The following is a 22,386-nucleotide window of genomic DNA, read 5'->3' on the forward strand; positions in this document are numbered from 1 at the left end:
GAGTGCGACATGGGTGACAAGTCAGTCAACATTGTGGACAGTTTTATGTGAGTTACGTCAGTAGGGAAAGGATGATTCTACCTTAAAGGGACAGTACACTCAACATACATATTTTTCCTTTTACCTGTAGAGCTTTTAATTAATCTAGATTGTTTTGGTGTGAGTTGCTGAATGTTGGAATATCAGCTATGGAGATGTTGACGGATGATATAATGGAATTAGATGGCACTCAGCTTGAGGTGCTCAGAGCACCAAAAATATATTTGAGAAACTCAACAGCAATGTCTCTTTCCAGAAATCATGACCCGGTTACTCAAGATAATCCACAGACCTTGTTGTGAGCAGTTTTGTGTAGGAACTATTTTGTTTCAAACCAACTACACTTGCCAAGTGTATCACTCAGTACGTTTACATGCACACAGTAGTTGAGCTAAGCTCATTGCTGGGCTAATCAGTCAAGTTGGACTTCTCGTCTTGTCTGAGTATACATGCAGAAGAGAAAATCGAATTTCTGACCAAGTACATCTGACTCCGCCTCAATAGGCAGCGCTGTGTCTTTTTTAATACAGTGCGTATTGAACTAGTTCAGGTTGTTGTTCAGAAACCTTTTTAAATAAATCCTTGTTTCGTGTTTTCCTACCATCCATAAACTTCAAAATGCTTTGCTCCTTTAGCTGTCGGAGCATGAATGTAGTTTCCTCGTCTATCCAGAAGTGCATCTTCTGCTTCTCAGTTGCCATGGTGTTTGTTTGTTTGTTTTTCCGGGAGTTACTGCACTGCTGCTACACCAGAACGCCAAGTCGTACTCCAGTTGGACTAAGTGGATACATGCAGCAATAGTTCGATTTTCAGACGAATTATCTAGGTGTGTTAGTCGAGCCACGGATAGTCCAATTTCAGTTGGACTATGTTTACATGCATTTAAAAGTCTGGTTTCAGTCAGACTAAGCCAGTAATTAGTTTTTCTCAAGCTGCATGTTAACGTACTGATTGTGCAGAAGGAGGCGTTTATCTACTGTTAGCTCTCGTAGCATCACTTAGCTAAGTAACGTTATAGCTCTGGAGGTTGCCATCAATGTTGACATCTGGCACTGTCACAAGCCTCTCGTCCATGAGTAGATGCACGCTTCCTTCTGCACAGTGATACCTTTGGTGGGTGTACTTTGATAGAAAGGAAATAGTCCCTACATGGAACTGCTCACAACAAGGTCTGTGGATTATCTTGAGTAGCCAGGTCATGACTTCCAGAAAGAGACATTGCTGTTGAGTTTTTTAAATGTATTTTTTTTGCTGCTATAGCAGCACCACTTTAGAATGAAAATACAGACAGTACTTACTCACCCTCATGCCAACAAGAAGTCCAGTGTAGTTTTTTAATCCACAAAACTTGTTCGGGGTATCGGAGGATAACAGCTAGCCGGATTCTTCCATACTCTTGAAGTGCATGGAACCCACATCCAAAATCATTTTGAAAATGTAAGAAAACTCTGCGAGACTCGAGAACAAGAACATCTCTGAACATTCTCGAGTCTCATGCGAGTTGCCGTGTAAACACAGCACGCCTGCAGGCTAACTGACCATGGTGAGAAATTGTGCTATAAAAGTGGAGTAACTTATGTCTTTTCAAGTCAGTTTTGCATGCCACAGTTTCAGGGCACTTGGATTACGAAGGACGAGCCATTCTTACGTTTTTGAAATGCATTAGCAGAGTCTGTATTTTCATTCTAAAGTTGTCATTTCCTTTAATGTCAACGGTAATGAAAGGAAATGAGGTGCATTTCATATTTCACAATGATGGTGATGAACAATAGTGACCTGACATTTTTCATTCTGTACATTCTGATATTGACTCAGTGGTTATTTTTTGCGCAGGGTGGTGTTTTTAGTTTGATCTTAAGAGTTCTGCCTCATACATTGGCATCATGTTATTGGTAATGTAATATTAGATTGACTCAAGGACTTACGGTGTGAAATTTTTTCTTGAAAGTGGTGATCTAATTGCCATTTATTGATATGAGTATGATGCAGTAAAAGGACTTGACAATAAAACTAATACTTAAATCAGCTGATAACAGAAATGGAACAATGTACAAGTAAATCTTTAACATGCTTTTGAAGAGTTATGATGAAGTGATGATTCATACTGTGGGGAATCACCTGTTCGTAACCACTGACTCATAAGGTGGAAAACAGACAAATGTACGCTCTTCACTGCCTGCGACTTTCCCTTTGCTTCGTGATGACCTCATTCGTTTGATGACTCCCTACAGGGGTGAAGGGCTATCTGCGCAATGTTTGACTTCACTGCATATGACATGCGTCGAGACACTGTGAGATAACTTGTCAGTGGTGATGGTGAGTCATTCTGACATTCTCAAGGATGTGAAGGGCTGAAGAAAAACACCAGTATTTATAGGTACATTTAGGTAGAAAAAGTACCGAGTGTCAGAGTTCAGCATTTTACCCCTAAAGGCAAAACACTTTATTAAATCTCAAAAAACATTTATGAAAATGTATTAAAAGTTGCCCTTTTTGACATCAGGACATTTCTAATAGCTAAACACTGAGGTAGATGAGCTGTCTGGATTAAATGACGATATGTAAAGTAAAATAAGTTGAATGTTTGTAGTGCTGTAGAAGACAATTCACCTGCAGGTTGTATACTTTTTCCTGTCTTTTGTGTTAATGTGAATGGTTCAATAAAAACTAAATTATAACAAACCATTAAAATGGAACTGAAATGAAAGTCCTTTTTACACAAAGATCCCAAACTACTTCCATGACCAAAACCCTAATTCCGCTCCAGTCTGTAATTTTAGTCAGCATGCCGTCATTCTGTAAGCCAAAGAGGCGTGACGTGTAACACAACAGCTTCAGCCTCTAGTGTGACAGATACCATGCGTCAGCAGCGCTTTATAAGCAATAATGATGGCATTAACAATCACTTATGTTCCCGTTATATGGCGGCTGATATTGTCGCCTGCTCGGAGGGCAAGGAGCTTCCAGGCATTATTGTCTCCCCAAGTTATGGACATTTTTGCTTGCAGTTCTTCTTCTCTAAGTTAGCTGCTAACTGCTATTAGCTGCTTCTAAAATCTCCAGTGTCTTGCACCAGGGGGCGTCTTTTTTTTCTGAAATAGTCATAAGCAATCTATAACAAAATCATATGTTCATGTTACTTAAACTTTATAAATTCCAAATTCTAATTTTGGTATTTTTGTCATATACAGAGTTGCAGTGATGACTGGTTATATGTGTGTTGGTGTTGTCCAATGTCAAGTCTGTATTTGATCATGTGACGATACTATAAATTATACAGGCTCTTTTGACACAAAAGCTGGCACTAGGGCTCATCATAATAGCACCACTGTCTTTCACATACCACATTGTCAAAATGTCACACCGGCCCCGTCCTGCAGGTTTATACTTTATATGGGGGCATGGATTTGCCGCTGTTATTACCTCCACAGCCACTTTAAAGGTGGAATAACTCTGCTCCCCCGTTTCGTGATTGTACCTGATGTACTTTTTTATACACAGCAAGGCAGAATAACAATATTCCCACCTTGTTACAGGCAGTTTAAAACGGGTTAGTCAATTAATCAGCTAGTCGACAAGCAGCAGATTTACACAGATTTAATTACACATTGGACCTTTAATTTTTTCAGACGAAGAAGAAAAAGATGAAGATATACTTTGTTAATCCCCAAGGGGAAATTCAATTCTATTTCACTCTGTTGTCACATACACACAGGCCTGAAATACACACACATGCACAAACAGGATCTATATTCATTAAATGGAGAGCAAGGTGGCTGCCATGGGCAGGCACCCCAAGCAGTTGGGGGTTCAGTGCCTTGCTCCTTGGCACCTCAGCAGCACCCAACAGGTGAACTGGCACCTCTCCAGCTACCAGTCTACACTCCATATTTGGTCCGGACGGGGATTTGAACTGGCAACCATCCAACACATGTCATAACAAAACACACTGAAAAAGAAAAGCGTGCAGTGTCTCTGTGTGGAAGCACAGTATGTCTCTATGTTCCCAGATAAAGAGGGAACATCACCTGCCACTGTGTGCCACTGTTTATATTCGAGTGTTGGCTGCATATGGCACGATGTGTCCCACTGTCTCTCTTTCTGCGATGGAAAACAGCCCCAAAGCACCATTTGTGCCGTAAACGCCCACAGATTCACTGAAGCCAAGTAAACATATTTATATCAGCATCCCATGTGTGAGTGTGTGCCAAGTGTGCAGTCTTGTTTTCTCATTTGGAATCAGGGATTTAACCTCATTTGCAAGTGTGTGTGTGTGTGTGTGTGTGGCGAGTGTTTATTATCCACGGGTGCAGACGAGACACGTGTGCATTGCCGCGTCTTCAAACACCCTTTCTAACTGATTCACGTTTTCATCCTAAGTGACCCAGTTCTGCGCCGCACGGAGACAATGACCTATTTACCAACAGAGAGTTAAAGGAGGGGGGGGGGGGGGGGGGGGGGGGGGGGGTTGTTGTTGAACAGGAAGGAATGAGGGATGATGGTAAGGTTGAGGGGGTAGTAATGGAGAGGAGGATGTGGAGACAGGAGCCAGAGGAAGGAGAGGAATGAAGGATGGAGTGACATATAAAATGGAAGTATGGAGAGATGGCTCGAGTGGAGGAAGAGAGCCAGAGGGTGGTGTGTGTGTGTGTGTGTGTGTGTGTGTGTGTGTGTGTGCGTGTGTTGGAGAGGGGGGTTTTCCAGATGATGTATTTCCCTCTCTCTGCCCACCAGCACGCAGGATAAAAAAGCAAAGAGGCTTTCCCCCTCTTCTCCTTTTCTTGCGCAAACTAGGCCAGCAGGACTCGTCTGCCTCACGCAACCAGGCTGAGTCACTTCCCCCGAGCGGTTTATATTTGTTATAAGATGCATAAATAGAGAATGATGCCACTTTTCCACCGTATGTTTTATGTATAGCTGCCCAGCCTACACAGCACACCAAAACCACGGCACGTTGCCTGCAAACTGCGCCGCTTTGGCAACCCACACTCGCAAAGCTGGCATACCGAGGAAGTTACCACAGGGACTCCAACCCCATTAACAGGTGCTGTGTAGGTCACAGAGGTGAAGCGAACTGGCAACCTCGGGGACATAATACGCTCCAGTTCCTCACATCACGGTGTGTAAATTATTTAGTATTCCCATAGTTTTTAGTTTGTTCAAGTGAAAATTTCATGTGTGCGCATGTGCGCTGCAACTTGGGACCCAGTTCTGTTGTGTCTTGTTGTCACTGGCCTCGGGGTGTGTGAAATGCGCATTTTAAACAGAGGCAGTATTCAAGCACCCTTTGTGCTGCTGTGTTCCCTGGCTGTCTGATAGGTGCTCACGCAGCAAGGATTAAAAACCCAGAATGCTACTTCTGGGACTCTGCAGACATTTCCTGTGGAAAACATTCATACAGTAGACAAAACTGCTTGATATCCGCTTAGGAGAAAATGTGCTGTCAGCATGTCACAAATACACGGGCACTTCAAACACATGAGGAATACGCATTTCCTTTTTCTTGTTATGTCTTAGAATCAAATAGAAAAGCTTTGTTTAGGCAGGAAAAGTAGACCAGACCTTCTGTTTGGTCCTCGGTTACAGTTAGGGTTAGGTGTTAAACTCAGCACTTTTAAGGGTACTCGCTAAAGTACGTTGGCACTGTTGAGTAACGATTAATGTTGAGTCCATTGGTGCCAAATGGTGAAACCTGAGAGCGTATCTTCGTGTGAAAGCCAGGTTTAGACAAAGTGCCTCAAAGCCAGGAAGCTCTGCAGTGCCCCCTGGTTCAACTTCAGACGGGGGTGTTTGGACAAGAGGCCGAAGCACCCCAAAACTTAGAGGCTCTGTGGCTGCTCTTTGGGCAAGCCAAAATCATCACTGCTGCCGCGACCAGTTCAAATGTGGGGGGCGGCTGTGGCTCAGAGGTAGAGCTAGTGGTCCACGAATCGGCTCCTCCAGTCTGTCGAAGTGTCCTCGAGCAACATACTGAACCCCAAATTGACTGTGTGACTGTATTGAAAACTGAGAAGCAGGTGGCACCTTGTATGGTAGCCTCGGCCACCAGTGTGTGAATGGGTGTGTAAATGGGTGAATGTGAGTGGTGGGATGCATTGGGTAAAGCACTGCGTCACTGTCACCCTATCGAAGGGCGGGACAGATAGTCTAGCACAAAGACCACGGCTGCGTTCCAAATCACAGACTATTTCTTTTAACGTTTAGCAGGTACTGCAGCTGCTTTTAAAGTTCGTACTGTAAGAGTAGGTATTGCATGAACAGGATGTATCCACTCAGTCCAGCACTAACTGGCACCATAACAGCTGCACACTGTCGTGAAATCCATTCTCCTCGGGCAAACTAGGACCAGATGCGTGATGTCCGGGTGATTCAGATGTGTCAAAGATCCTCTTGTTTCAGAGAGGCTGTCTTAAGAGAGACTCTGAATCTGCGTTTATGAGGCTGATTATGTTGAACATCTTCACCAGGGAACACTTTGTTCCGTTGTCCCGTCATCACCCTGCTGACTGCTCCACTTATCGTTCAGCCATCGACCTTTTTCTAGCTTTGGTCTCTAAACTCACCTCCTCGCTCCGTACTCCTGGAATGTTTGATTCATGGATTTTGCGGGGATGTCTGCCAAAAAAGGCCACGACAGAACATCAGTAATAACACCAGATATTTATATTTTTCATCCATGGTTTTCCTTTTTCTCCCCTCCTCCTCCTCTTTCTCTGTGTGCAGCTGATTGCAGACTGAACACTGGTCATGCTGGTGTGTTGCTGGTCGAGAGACGAGGCTCCTACCCGCTGATTGACCTGCGAATCCTCAAAAGTGAGTCTCCTCAACAACTTAAATACAAGATGATACACATCAGTAGATCATGTTGACAATTGTCAGTCCAGTAACACAACTCTCATCTGTTTGTTTTCTTAGCAACAAATTATTTCGTCAACAAAAAACATAATTTTTTTGAGGAATTCCATTCAAACTTTATACAAACAGCGATTACAGTAAATGTGTAACCTCAAAACCTTGAAACCTTAAGAGACTGCCAGCAATCTTGGCCAACATCGCTCTCTTTAAGAGGCTGCAGCACACCATTTTTCAAGCTAGGGAGTAGAAGGTAGTGGTATCATGTCAAACTAGACAAACCAAGACATCCATTGATAGCACCACTGGATGGAAAGGGGTTAAATAAAGCTCTAGAGTTAAGGCCTTTGCACATTGAATCAATTTTTTTCGGATGTAGTTTTTCAATGTGTCATCCCAAACTGATCTCGATGTGTTTTATTGTTCTCTTCATTGTGAAAATTCGCAATACATGCCTTTAGGTCAAACTTGGGCAAGGAAAACTGGTGTGGCCATTTACAGGGGGGTCCTTTGACCTCTCATCTCAAGATACATGCAAGTTCTATTCGTACCCACGAGCCTTCCCCTTACACACATGCCCACTTTATGCTAATCACATGCCGTTTTTAGCAGTAAAACATGCAGTGTAAATTAGTTACTTTCACGTGTTGTAAAAACGGTGTATTTGAATCTGGTCTATAATAAGTCTATCTCATTGTAGTGAGACAGGTTTTGGAGAAGGACTTCGCTGTTAAAATGACCTGTACTGACCGATAAAATAATCACAGCCTCATGAACTCTCTATAGCCACAAACTAGAGACCTCAGGCACTCAGAGGATGGATGACTTTCATAGGTGTATTGGCAATAAGGAGATTTCTCAGCAGTTTGCAGAACAGAGGTGTTTGCTATCCAATCCAATCGCTGACAAATGCAGTTCTTACAGAAAACTCCAGGAGTCAAAGTTTTTGATACCAAATCAAGGCATGAATTTTCTCTATGGTGTTCCTCGAGATCTTGGTGTCTCTATTTGGTATTTTGGAGGCATTTTTTGACCCAAATTATTAATTATTGAGTGGTGAAATATGCTTAAATTTAGCATCAAAGCTGTGTAACAGATATCATCAACCTAAAAATTGCTGTAACAACTGATGAGAGATAATGGAGCATGGGAATGGTCGCCATATTGTTCCATCATAATGTTCTAAGCCCATATACACTCTAGACATTTAAATTTGAATGGGCACCTAAACGAAACACAACATTTATTGCACATTGATGACTAGAAAAACTTGACACTGAGTGCTTTCAGATGAGGTGTACCACTTCTGAGTGGCATGTACTGTTGACCTGCTATCTCCCCGTGAAGATCTCGTGTCCCTGGCAAAAACAGACACAATTGTGCTTAGTTGCTGAAGCCAAAAATCTAAATCCAGGCAAAGAGCCACATATAAGTCAGGAAATCTTGAAAAAGTTTATTGATGTTTATCTGTCACAGCTGCACCTGTTTTTCATGTACTGTTCATAGTCTAATGTAAATCACTTGTAATTTCAGCCAGTGCCCAGCAGGGGGAGGTAGAGGCCGGCACCAGGAGAAAGGTGAAGCGTCTGCTGAGTTTTCAGAGATACTGCCACGCCTCCAGGCTGCTCAGAGGGCTGGTGCCCCACACCCCCGGGTCACTGCACCTACTGGACGACGACTACCTGGGACAAGCTGCAGTAAGAATGCACACACTTAGAACCCAACAAATCTGAGGTGCAAGTACGCTGTATCTCCGCTCTCCCTGTGTTGTGTATGTGTCAGGTGTGGATCACACATCAGTTCTGAAAACAGTCTGTCTTTCTCTACAGCACATGCTATCAAAAGTCGGCACATGGAACTTTGACATCTTCCTCTTTGATCGTCTTACGAATGGTAAGATGGATTTTTGTGTTACTTAAAAGTTTAACAGATGTTGACCCTCACCGACTATATTCCTTTACATTGTGTTCTGTAAAATGTTATTTTCAGACTGACTGTACTGAGTGAATTTATGCCCTATAGGTAACAGTCTGGTGACTCTGATGTGCCATCTCTTCAATGTCTACGGCCTCATTCACCACTTTGAGCTGGACATGGTCAAACTGCACAGGTTTCTTGGTAAGCTGCGAGAAAGTCTCAGTGATTACACCCATCCACCCTCTGCCCCGCTTTGTTCTACATACAACACAAGGAAGATACAACACAGTACATACGTTAAAAGAAAAAGAAAAAGCATTGCTTTTATAAAAGATAGCGGCATGATAATGGTGACGTGAGAATCATTCAGAGGACAAATAACAGGGTTGCCACAGGTCTGGAAAGTGCTTGAAAGTGCTTGGATTAAGCCCACTAGAATCTCTAAGTTTGAGCCTCTGCTGGCTGTTTGACTCTCTAAAAAAATTCAACATTGAACAGTGTATTTGTGTCTCTGTGTCAAGGCTAGATCCCAGAGCCATGCACCCCTCCCTCCTGTCAAAAGTAATGGGAATGCTTTTTACCCGTAATGTTACTTCTCCAGCAAATGGCTAAAAAAAAGTCCCAAATAATATGTATTTGGCAAAATGCAGTGACTGAAAAAAATAAGTTAAACTGATGTATTACCTTCAGCAGTAAGGAAGTAATATCAGGTGTTACTGGGAGGATTTCAGTAATATTACAGTGAGGTGTTTGGACCAAGAGTAATGCCAAACTGTAGATCAGCTGTGCACGAAAACTCCCGGGGAGCCTTTTCAAGAGTAGCCGCTCCACTAGCCACGTTGTGGTGTCCATATAGCGACTGTCAGCAGCTGAAACCTGCCGGAATCAGGCCCAGCAAATCCAACAGTAATGCTGAACTGTAGATAAGGTTTTGAAAAGTGCTTGAAAAGTCCTTGAACTGTGTCATTACAAAAGAGTGGCAACACTGAATGAAATTTTTACATCAGATTTCTCAAAGAGTCTGGAAAGTATTGACTCTTGCAAATGGTCTGGAGTACTGGTGTATTTACACACAGCATTTGTCATGACTACATAGAAAGCATTTCCTCTGTAAAAGTGCATCCGGCGGCCTTTTTGGCGGGGCACAACACTCCTGAAAGCTGAGAAGGGTTTAACTTTTCAGGAAAGCCCAGACTGACGTCAGCTCTTTCTTCATCTTTACAAAAGACGCACAGGGTTTATTTCCTCACCATGAAAACCGTATGTGGATAGAGTGACGGTGTAAGGGCATATTAATCCAGTATCCATGGTAGTAGTGATTTATTTCAGTCCCTATTAGCAATTTACCAAAAACAGTTAAAAGGAATGAATAACAAAAAGACGTTGAATTAAAAAGGAAAAAACAACAACAATAAAGAACACTGACTGCAAAGGTGTAGACTGGAGCTTCAGTGTATGTTAAGTGTTGCTATCAGATACAACTTAGCAACAATGGGATGTGTGTTACTATGGAAACAAATTGCGCAGTAAGCATTATTTTGTCCATTGTTCTGGGTTTTTTCCACACAAAATGCAAGATATAAAGACAAACTACAGTGACCTCCAGTCGTCATTGGACACCAGAAAATGAGAGCTAATACAAGTATTTTAGTCTTTTAAATCATCAGTTGATTAGAAATCCCTACGTCACGTATCATCATCTAGTGTCTAGTTCGTTCCTGTCATACGATCATTACATTGAAAATAAAAATCAATTCTTATTGCTTATAATCCTGGAAACCGCTGCTACTCTGTTTTCCTACTGTACTGTGTCAGGTGATTTGTTCACTGAGCTGCTGCAGCTGCTGGTCAACATCATAGACTGTATGTAAAGATGGACGACATGACGGCTCCTCAAAAATGAAGCTAAAACATCTCGTTCAGCCCCGACAGCTTACCCCAGTATAGCTCATAAACCTTGCCCCCCTCCGTGAAAGTGGATGGGACATGAACCAAACTAAAAGATGAAAGTACTCGACAAATACTTTCTTCCCAAAGATGGTTTCTGTCATTTTAGGTAGTCCTTATCACGCAGATGTATGTTCAAATGCTCGTTTTACTTTTAAGTTTGGTTTTAATTCGTTTTTTGATGCTATAAAATGGGGGTTTGAGGTCATGATTGACAGCTGTGTGTGCGGGATATTGCTGCTTCATCATCTGATTGCTACAGTGCAGACTCTGGCTCAAAATGACGCCACCAGCACAAGAAGTCAGCATCTGTATCTGAGATATTTTGGCTTCATTTTTTGACAGTGGGAGGAAGTGGAGACACTTTGTCCATCTTTATATACAGTAACATTGTCAGAAATATGGATTCATCAACGCATGTCGATTCTGAATATTTTAAACAGTTTCAATGCTAATTTTCTGTAGCATCGATACACCAGTACCAGACGTGCTCTCTCTTATTGTTCCGGTTTACTACAGTCATTCTGCTGTTCTCTGCTACTAACCAAGAAAAGAAAAGTCGTAAAAATTCAGTGTAAATTCTGTGTTCACATGCCCTAGGGAATCAAAACGCCAAGCTAAAATCTCTCTAAATTGAATTACACTTCTTACACACTCTGCTCTGCTAATCAAATTAAAGCATTTACATGACAGTCTCAGCATTGTTGCCAACATTACGTTAAAATCCGATTAAACATGTGAAAGTTGAGATGATTTAATGGCGTCTAACCTTGTGTCCTGTCCTGCCAGGCATGGTGCAAGAGGACTACCACTCCCAGAATCCCTATCACAATGCTGTTCATGCTGCCGATGTCACCCAGGCCATGTACTGCTACCTGAAGGAGCCCAAGGTAATGAATAATACTGTACACACACACACTGCAAGGCTTCACCCAGCCTGAGCTTCTCCTTGACATATTCTATTAGCTTCTCTTCTGAGGGATAATACTGGCTCACTTGGACTTGACAACACATCCATCCTCCGCCTGGAGAAATCCCAGAAGCCCTCTGACCAGATTAAGTGTCTCTGCATCTTTCCCCTTATACAGTAATTGCTTTTGTGTCCTTCGTTGCTCCGTAAAGCACTTTGTGATGCACCTATTTTGTTAAAAGCACTTACATAAATAAATTGGATTCAGCCGCACACACTGCCGTGCACTAGATAACAAGCGCACACTCACAGTTTAAGATGGCAAGCCTGCTGCTCGTCTGATCAATATGCCATTTTGTCCTTTACTAACCATTAAGCATTTACCCCCACCCTGTGACCTACGTGAATTAAAATCCATAATGTTGAGTGCACGTTTTAAATGATTCAATTTAATTTAATTTTATATGTAAATCTGCTTATTTTACCTTTTTATTTTGTACTTGGTATTTAAAAAAAAAAATCCAGAGTGTGTCCTCTACTAAACTTAAATGACAAAGTGAATTTTTGTTTTCAAATACAAATGTAAACGACCTTCTGAAATAACTTTTAATTTCATCGAACCCATTGGCATTACCTCCGCCGCCCACTAGATGGCAGTCTGAGGCTCAGCAGTAGGCGACAGGCAGCTGGTTTGGAACAGCTGCTCCAGAGCAAATAGCCAAGATCCTCATGATGCAAAAAAAAACCCTTATGATCTTTATGATAGGGTTCAAGTCTTGCGCCATTCACCAATATCGATGTAAAAACCCTTAATCACCTTTGCAGCATGTTGCAGAGGGGCCACAACAGTGACAATAATCACCGTCCTTATACCTATTGGCTTCATCCGTCTTTGTATCAATCATCATCAAGAAACTGGCATAGTGACGATCCTGCGGATACCTGTCAGGATAACACTGCAAATTAACCTCTTCATAGCACCTCTCCTGATTTCTGTAGGAGTCAAGAGTCAAGTGTCTCTCCTACATAATGAACAATCATTGCCCTGTCAACCCTTCGTGTGTTGTAGCTGGCAGAGCAGCTGAGTCCTCTGGACGTGTTCCTTGGTCTCATGGCAGCAGCCGCCCACGACGTGGACCATCCCGGAGTCAACCAGCCCTTCCTCATCAAGACCAGACACCACCTGGCCTCCCTCTACCAGGTACACACGGGTCAGAGTGAAGGTTAAAATGTGCAGCAGGTTTAGTGTCCAGCCTGTAATGAAGTCTGTTTCAAACACATTTACAGAACACGTCTGTGCTGGAGAGTCACCACTGGAGGTCCACTGTGGCCATGCTGCGAGAGTCAGGACTGCTGTCACACCTGCCGGCCGACATGTCGTAAGAACTTCTACGGAAACACTTAACATGAAAAAATATATTTTAAGGATGCCTGAGTGACGCCTTTGCTCCGTGGAGAACTGTGACCAAGATACGAACATGTGTGTCAGTGCTCTGTAGTGGGCAAACTGTTATGATGGCACTCTTTTTGACTTACTACAAAGATCTTTGGGATTTATGTCCTGCCATTTCTAGTAACACATCAGGGAACATGGATATGAGCCTCCAGGAATTCAAAGACACAGCTCCTGCAAGGAATTTAGACACAGTCACACACATACACCAATAGAAATCAGCCTGTTTGATCTGGTTAAATAATTTGGAGACATTTGGCATCATAATCTGTCATCTGCCAGACTCTGCTGTGAGGTCAGAGGTCAGAAACATCAACACAGGAGGTCTTCATTTAGCACATAGCTGTAAAAAGGAATAGAGTACTCAGTGTACAAAGTACAGCTAGTACCTCATGAGTATATTATCAAAAATGTAGCTGCAGGTAGATTCAAAATCCCCACAGGTGTTGGTGGTTTTGATATTGTGGCTTAGTGGCGCCCTCTTCTACTCTGCAGGCAGGACATGGAACAACAGCTGGGCTCTCTCATCCTGGCAACAGACATCAGCCGGCAGAATGAGTTCCTGTCGACCTTCAGAGAACATCTGGACAACCAGGACCTGGACCTTCAGCTGGCTTCACACAGGCACTTTATACTGCAGGTATGATATTAATAATAACTTTATTTGTAAAGTGCTTTTCAAGCCAAAGTACAAAATGTTTTTCCAAGATGAAGAAAACACAAAACAAAAGACATTAAGGACTTTATTATCGTCTCATTTGAGGACACTGGCAATGTTTATTTTTTTATACTTATCAGGTTCTACTGATCCCAAATACCTAGGAGAAATTAAAAATGCACACAAAACAAAAGTTCAGGTCTCAGGAGGATATATATGTAAACACATACATGTATGTACCTATGCATACATCTCCATATATCTGCAAATACATATACACACACATGCACACACACAGTAACTCAATGGGAGGAAGAAATATTGCACTAATATAAGTCCACCAGTTGTCAGGAAAAGCCATTATTCAGCAGTACTTTTTGAGACAAGCTTTAAACGTGTGAAAAGAGTCAGCTGCTCTGATGCTCAGTGGGAGGTTGTAGGGGCCAGAACTGAAAGGGCTCGATCACTCTTTGTTTTTAACCTGGACCCTGGAACAGTTAGAAAACCCAAACTAGCAGACCTGAGTCCTCACACTGGACGGTACGGTGTAAGGAGCTCAGGTATATACCCCGGTGCCAGTTCATTCAGAGCCTTGTACGTAATTAAATGTATTTAAAATGGACTCTAAAAGAGACTGGAAGCCAAAATAGGTGTGATGTGTGAGGATTGTTTTGTTTTGGTCATGTAGTGAAGCTGCTGAATTTTGGACAATTTGGAGTAGTTGCGTAGCTTGGTTGTTCCGGCAGATGAACAAGGCATTACAGTAATCAAAGGGGGAGGATATGAGAGCATGTGTATTTTTTTTTTTAATACTGAAGGACAGAAGTGATCTAGTTTTGGAGATGTTCCTGAGTTGATTAAAAACAGAACTGGACTACTTTCTTTACATGGCACTACAGATCTTTTGTAGCTGACTTTATGTTAGGAGCGAGAGGGGCCTAAGAGTGAATTTCCAAGATCCATGCATGTTTCACAAAAATGTTTAACTACACTCCATTTATACAGCCTCTCTTTCTCTTTGCCTTCAGATTGCTCTGAAGTGTGCAGACGTCTGTAATCCATGTCGGGTTTGGGAGCTGAGCAGACAGTGGAGTGAGAGGGTGTGTGAGGAGTTCTACAGACAGGGTGAGTACAGTGTGATTTTAAACAATACAAAAAGAATATATACTTGTTTTCTAATGAAAGGGGGCTACATGTAGCGCCTGTATGCCGTACGGGTTACAATTAACATGTATTTTACAACAGTGGAAGTGACTTATAGTCTTAAGACCACATTTCCCACAACCGTCTTTGCTTCATATCAAAAGATGATTTAAAGAAACTTACTGGGCAACTCAAGATGGTTGTATGATCGCCGAGTTGGTCGTGTGAGGGGTAGAAATACTGTCAACAACATAACAATATATCTGGGGCTGTACCGAAGCTTCTTTTGAGGTTTTTGAAGGAAGCTTTGTCACTGTATTTTATGACGTCTTTAGTCTAAAACTTGAAAAACTCCCTGAACAAAATCCTCAATTATGAATAAAGTGATTCATAATTTCATAAATGAGTCTTTTGTTAAATAAATCTAAAAAATTGATTTATGGTGCTACTAGACCACGATGTCACGCTATCCCGCTCAGGATAGCCTGATGCGGGAGGATCTACTGCTAACATAACTCGGCTTGTCATTAGCACACGAGCTAACTAGCCAGTGGGGACGGCAGTTTATATCACTGCTGTTTTGCGTTATTATCGCCACCAACATCACCAACTAGGAGGAAACCACGGCTAACTTACCTGCTTACCAGAGGTTGCTCCATCGCAGCAGGCCCAGTGTTTAGGCCTGTGCCGGTAAGTCTCACTCCCAGTAGGTCCTCCTGTGTTTAACACTACAAGTTTACTTTCACTGTTGGCCCCTGTTTTGAAGACCTTGCGGATAAGTCTCGCTTTGTCTGCAACTGTAAAGGAACAGTGTGTAAGATTTAGGGGGGTTTGGTGGCATCTAGCAGTGCTGAAACTTTTATTGGTTAGATTTCTTTCATTGTTCAGTGTTTAGGGGGTTTTTACTGTGAGACGAATCATCTGCAAGTGATGCAGGTGATTATGCACTGAAGAAAACATAATTATTATATTTAATTTCTGCCAATATATCCCCCTATATCCTGCACAGTGCAAAAGCTGCACAGCATTCAAATGCTGTCAACATTCAGAATCAAGCTTCAGAGCTTGAAACTAGTTGGTACAGCCTGAAATCTATCCATGAAATTTAGGGTTAATGTACTTGAAAACAGACTTTAGCAGACGTTTGGCATCCATGTTTGTGTGGTTTTTAAGCACCTCTGTATTATTAAGCACCAAGAAGGATACACCAAAAAAACTGGAGCTTTCATGTCATTATTAAGAGATGTTTTATGTCCACAGTAATTGTAGTAATACCAGAAAATGCAGCTTAAAAAATGCTTGTGCTCCCTACATTTTTTGGCATTCATCAAAGGGTTAAGATATATAATCATGAGTATTTTATGATTATCTGCATCCTATTTTGTTATTGATGTGGATACTGTGTTCTGAATTTTGGCTGTAACCTGACAGGTGACCTGGAGAGAAAGTTTGACTTGGAGATCAGTCCTCTGTGTAACCAGCAGGCTGACTCCGTCTCAGCCGTTCAGATAGGTGAGTACCAGAGTGCATATTATACTGTATACTGTATCATCACCAAGATGCTCCTCAGCTCACTGGGAGATGACCCACCTTTGTTGTGTGTCGCTCAGGGTTCATCTCCTACATCGTGGAGCCTCTGTTCGAAGAGTGGCACCGCTTCACCGAGCCCAGCCCGCTCAGCCAGACCATGATTGGTCACCTGCACAAGAACAAGGCACGCTGGAGCCGCCTACGATACGCACGCACACCCTCAGACACGCAAACACACCCTGACGCCGAGGAGCCCGAAGGAGGAGGAAGAGAGGGGGAAGACATCCCTTAATCTCGCTCTTGTCTCTCGAGGCATTTGATCTTCCTTTGTAAACGAAGGAGAGGAGTGTTAATCGACCTCCTTGTTTGTCCTCCAGCAGATTTTCTCCCACTGCTGGTTGTTCACAGGCTCTGAAAGCAGGAGCACTGGATGGGAGGAGAAATGGCTCCCTCTGCTAGAGCGGTGAATTGTAGCCCTGCAGGGTGGAAATAAAAAAAGACGGAGAGATATTCATGGTAAAGCTTATGATGGATAATCTTAGTAAATATATGCCAATTGGACAAAGTCATGCCTTGCTCTTTACACCAGTGATACCTGCTTCAAAGTATCTGAGGAAAGCAGGGATTAAAAGGTTACAGCTGACGGCAGAAGAGGGATCAGTGAAGAGACATGCTGTGTTTGCACAATGCTGCTAGAACAATAAAGAAGCCAAATTCTATACAGCTGGACTGTGCCGGGAAGATATATGAAAAGGTATATGAAAGAAATGAATATATCCACTATACTATGCTTTTTAAACTTTTAGACTGTATTAAGCTCTTTTCACTTTTCTTCTTTTTGTACAGCTTGCACTTCTCTTGGATGCTCTTTCGTACAAGTGTCTCACTTGTCTACTTTTCACTGAAGCGCGTTTTTAACTCACTAAGTTGGTTATGTCACGGTACTGTAAACTGTACGATGTATTCTGTTTTAACTGTGTAACCTGTTTGACTGACTGACCAATACGATTATTGACTGACACAAAGAGTTGCTTTAACGCTGATATCACCTGTCAGCTGGATGTTTTCAGACTCATGGAGAACACAAACCGGGGCCATGTTTTTTTAAAGTGTTTGTGTTCATGTAATGACATAGAAGACTATAATCTGTACATACTGTGACGTACGACCTCAGCACTTCACATGCCAAAATCTCAGCAATGTACAAACCCTTTTACTGGGTATGGATATTGGGAAATACAACCCTCACACTGCTATTACCTTTGTAACAACTTACCGGGTGCATTTATTTATCTGGTAACCTCACTTTACGAGCTCATATACAACAAAGCCTTAACAGCAACCTGGTCTGTCTGTGAAACACGTTTTGTAACAGTGTTGTGACATTTTCTGGACAAGCTTTCCTACAGTCTCTGCCTGTTTTTTCTTCAGCCATACCAGCATACTGAAACACACACTGGTAGGACTGTAGCAGCTTGCTTCCTGTTCGATCTTTCACCCAGTGTCAGGGTCAGGTTGGGTCATACGCCCACTGAGCAATGCCAAGGTGCAAATGTACTGTTCTGATATGTCGACTCACTGCTCTGTTACCTCTCTGAAGCTTTTGTATTACTTTCTTTTTACACTTGCTGCAGGCACTGTGTGCACTGCGTCTTATGTCACACACTTGGGCCAATTAGTAATTCTAGATACCTCTACTTTCAATACTCAATCCCTGTGACCCCATAATGCAAAATTACCACATTAACTTTGGTGTTTTTCAACCTGGACCCTATTTTCCTGTGTTTTTGTGTCTAAGTGACTAATGGGAACAACAATTTTTCAAAGTGGTCCAGTATTGAGTGAGACTGCTGCCAGGCTGCGATGTAACCACTCAGGGCGCTGTCAGTAAAGAGCTTGTTTTTGCCACTGACAGGCTCAGATTGACTGTTGTGTCTGACAATGATATGGAAAGGATCCCTACAGAGATAGACCTTTTGTTTAAGCAGAGACCGCCCTGAAATCGCCATCGCCAAACCCACCAGACTCCATTTAAATAAACGGTAATTTTATTGTGTATAAAGTCAGCATATTTGCACGTCTAACTGGGTGAATTACGGGTTTATTTCAACCAAACCAGAGTTGGTGATTGTTGGCACAGTCGAAAGACGAACCAAGGTGGTTTATTGTGAGCTTTATTTTGTTTCTGTCATTTTCAAATGAAGTGTGTTTTATGATGATTATAATCACTTTTTATTTCAATGGAGTCTGGTTGGTTTGTCAATAGTGATGTTGGGGCTGGTTAAATTAAAAAAGGTCTTTCTCTGTAGGGATCCTTACCATAATGTTGTCAGACACTAACAATTCACCTGTCAGTGGCAAAAACAAGCACTTGTAGTGGACATAAATCATCCATCCATCCATTTTCTGCCGCTTATTCAAGGCTGGGTTGCAGGGGCAGCAGGTAGCAGGTGACCAAAGTACTCCAGACATCCCTACCCTCCGCAACGCTTTCCAGCTCCTCCTGGTGGATCCTGAGGCGTTCTCAGGCCAGACGAGACATATAATCCCTCTTATGTGTTCTGGGTCTGCCCCACAGCCTTCCACTAGTCGGACATGACTGGAACACCTCTAACAGGAGGTGACCAGGAGGCATCCTGATCATAAATCAAAGGTACATGGATGGCCCTGAGTGGTTTCATTGCAGCTTATTTCACAGCTGATGCCTGCATCGCTGCCGCTCAAGACTGGACTGGAGTTACCCTTAAAGTCATGACACAGTATGCAAATAGTACAAAATTTATCTATTGGAATAAAAAAGCAGTTAATTTTAATTCATGTAGGCTACTAAAGGGTTCATTTGTATTTGAAATTTTATTTATATAGTAAAAACAAACAATACTTAAGGTCTATGCGTCGATACTATCTTGCCACCCAAAATATCCTGATGCAATGCTGTATCGATTTTTCTTTTGTCTCCCGCCCTTATCCTGACGAAAGTATTACAACAATTAAGAAAACTGTATACCATCATTCATTGTACATGAAAAATATGTACAATTCATCATCTACAATCGTATTTATAAATCTATAATCTCAGTGGTGAAACTGAACCATATGGGGCTGATCTAATCTAAAACAAAGTATACAAAGACTTTGTAAATACTAGTTGGTCCAAATGTAAGATGTACCGATGTAAAACATTTTTTTACCTCTCCATTCTGTACATGTGTAGATAAAGTCATGTTTAAGATTCCTGTCTGGCATGGTCAAGGCTGTGTACTGTACACGGTGCTAACAGAGGCCCAGGCCCCACGTCTTCCCTGAGAGCTTTATGATTCGAAGAACATAGTATATTCAACATAGATTGTATTCTATAAGATTATCACAGATATATTGACAAACTATGTTCGTAAAAAGTGTAAAAACGATTATATAACAATGAATTTCTTCAAGAGTTTTTAAGCCTTTTATACGAGGTGCAGTGCAATAAAGTGAAGTCACTGGCCAAGTTGTAAGAAAGTGGCCATATTCATGTTTATCTATAGCTCTGGTAATTAATAAGTACATCTTTAATGTCTTCACTGTAGCACTGCATTGGCTTTGCTGAAACTCCCACTGTATGTACACTGCTGTACTGTCTAAAGTTCATACTGTTTCACTGTTGACGCCTCTGCTGTGACGGGGAATCACAGACTGTCTCACAGGACTTGCGTAGCAGCGGTTACTGAGAACGAACTTAGAACGTCACAACCTAAAACAGCAGTATTTTATCATTTGTGAGTCACATTGCTGCCATAGTTTAGACGTACTGTGGTCGAGACAGGAGGCCTCAGGCTGCCTTGTGTTACTATACCTCTTAGAATCAGCACTGATACAGGGTCTCTGAGCCGCACTGGGTTCACTTACAAGTACAAATACGTAGAACTGAATGTGTTTAGTAAAGGTTTTTATGCCAGAATGACTATTATAACAGATTAATAATTAAAAAGAAGTTAGTCTCATGAAAGTGTTTAATTTCCTGGGGTGGTAAAAATGATTTCTTTATGTCTACCTGGTATTGTATCTATACACCAGTCAGCCAAAACATTAAAACCCCTGACAGGTGAAGTGAACAACATTGATCATTTTGTTACAATGCAATGTTCTGCTGGAAAACCTTTGGTCCTGGTGTATATCTGGATGCTACTTGATGCACTCCACTCACCCAAACACTGTTGCAGACCAAGAAAACCCCCTCATTGCAAAAACTGCTCAGGAATGACCCAAGGAACGTCATAAAGAGTCCAAGGCATCAACCTGGCCTCCAAGTTCCCCAGATCCCAATCTGATTGAGTATTCGTGGGACATGCCAATACCCCAGACGTACCCCCATCCACAGTGGGGCCTCTACGGATTAGACATATCTCTGACATGTCGAGGTATGGACACAGGAAGTCTAGGGATGCCCCATTGTGCCTGGCACCAGGGTCTTCACGGCAGATCCTTTGAGTCCTGTGTGTTGCAAGATGACGTACCGGCATGCCCCAAGGATGCTCGATCAGATTTGGATCTGGGGAATTTGGAGGCCAGGTCAAGACCTTAAGCTCTTTGTCACGTTCCTTGGATCATTCCTGAGCAGTTTTTGTAGGGTGGTATGACACATTGTCTTGCTAGGGGGGCGCTACTGCCATTGGGGAGTGATGTTGCCATGAGGGGCTTACTTGGTCCACAGTGGGTGGCATCCACATGAATGCTAGGACCCCAAGTTTCCCAGTAGAACATTGCACTGTAACAAGATGATCAATGTTATTTACTTCACCGCTCAGTGGTTTTAATTTTTCGGCTGATCGGTGTACAGTACAGTAGCTGTTGTTATGAGATCGGACGCAAAAAAACTGACAAAATTTACAAGAGCTATCAACATGTCTGTAAACTGAACATTTTATGCATATGCGTTGAAGCAGGGGCACGTTTTCCCATTCTTATCCCCTTTACATGTTCGGAAGTAACCACTGTGTTCAGCTAACTATTTCTGTGGTGCATTTACACCCCAGATTTAACTGTATTGTTCATTGGTACAGTACAGGCCAAAAGTTTGGACACACCTTCTCATTCAATGCGTTTTCTTTATTTTCATGACTATTTACATTGTAGATTCTCACTGAAGGCATCAAAACTATGAATGAACACGTGGAGTTATGTACTTAACAAAAAAAGGTGAAATAACTGAAAACATGTTTTATATTCTAGTTTCTTCAAAATAGCCACCCTTTGCTCTGATTACTGCTTTGCACACTCTTGGCATTCTCTCCATGAGCTTCAAGAGGTAGTCACCTGAAATGGTTTTCCAACAGTCTTGAAGGAGTTCCCAGAGGTGTTTAGCACTTGTTGGCCCCTTTGCCTTCACTCTGCGGTCCAGCTCACCCCAAACCATCTCGATTGGGTTCAGGTCCGGTGACTGTGGAGGCCAGGTCATCTGCCGCAGCACTCCATCACTCTCCTTCTTGGTCAAATAGCCCTTACACAGCCTGGAGGTGTGTTTGGGGTCATTGTCCTGTTGAAAAATAAATGATCGTCCAACTAAACGCAAACCGGATGGGATGGCATGTCGCTGCAGGATGCTGTGGTAGCCATGCTGGTTCAGTGTGCCTTCAATTTTGAATAAATCCCCAACAGTGTCACTGGCAAAACACCCCCACACCATCACACCTCCTCCTCCATGCTTCACAGTGGGAACCAGGCATGTGGAATCCATCCGTTCACCTTTTCTGCGTCTCACAAAGACACGGCGGTTGGAACCAAAGATCTCAAATTTGGACTCATCAGACCAAAGCAGAGATTTCCACTGGTCTAATGTCCATTCCTTGTGTTTCTTGGCCCAAACAAATCTCTTCTGCTTGTTGCCTCTTCTTAGCAGTGGTTTCCTAGCAGCTATTTGACCATGAAGGCCTGATTCACGCAGTCTCCTCTTAACAG

General features: G+C 42.4%; 1 protein-coding gene across 2 annotated transcripts in view; it reads left to right on the plus strand.

Moving 5' to 3' along the window:
* LOC117270335 (3',5'-cyclic-AMP phosphodiesterase 7B-like) overlaps positions 1–18,165 on the plus strand; it is a 33,499-nt gene extending 15,334 nt beyond the window's left edge. The window contains exons 3-13 of one of the 2 annotated variants that reach the window (XM_033647868.2): positions 6,763–6,852; positions 8,425–8,588; positions 8,721–8,784; positions 8,914–9,009; positions 11,545–11,645; positions 12,735–12,866; positions 12,953–13,044; positions 13,614–13,758; positions 14,805–14,901; positions 16,351–16,431; positions 16,530–18,163. In XM_033647868.2, the coding sequence (XP_033503759.1) occupies positions 6,763–6,852; positions 8,425–8,588; positions 8,721–8,784; positions 8,914–9,009; positions 11,545–11,645; positions 12,735–12,866; positions 12,953–13,044; positions 13,614–13,758; positions 14,805–14,901; positions 16,351–16,431; positions 16,530–16,741 (1,274 nt within the window). In that variant the 3' untranslated portion in view covers positions 16,742–18,163. Of the gene's footprint in view, positions 1–6,762; positions 6,853–8,424; positions 8,589–8,720; positions 8,785–8,913; positions 9,010–11,544; positions 11,646–12,734; positions 12,867–12,952; positions 13,045–13,613; positions 13,759–14,804; positions 14,902–16,350; positions 16,432–16,529 lie in introns of both variants that reach the window. The other variant, XM_033647867.2, reaches the window with a different exon arrangement.
* Positions 18,166–22,386: the final 4,221 nt, after the last annotated feature.

The sequence above is a fragment of the Epinephelus lanceolatus genome, chromosome 13 (assembly GCF_041903045.1).
Source record: "Epinephelus lanceolatus isolate andai-2023 chromosome 13, ASM4190304v1, whole genome shotgun sequence".
NCBI classification, from domain to species: domain Eukaryota; kingdom Metazoa; phylum Chordata; class Actinopteri; order Perciformes; family Serranidae; genus Epinephelus; species Epinephelus lanceolatus.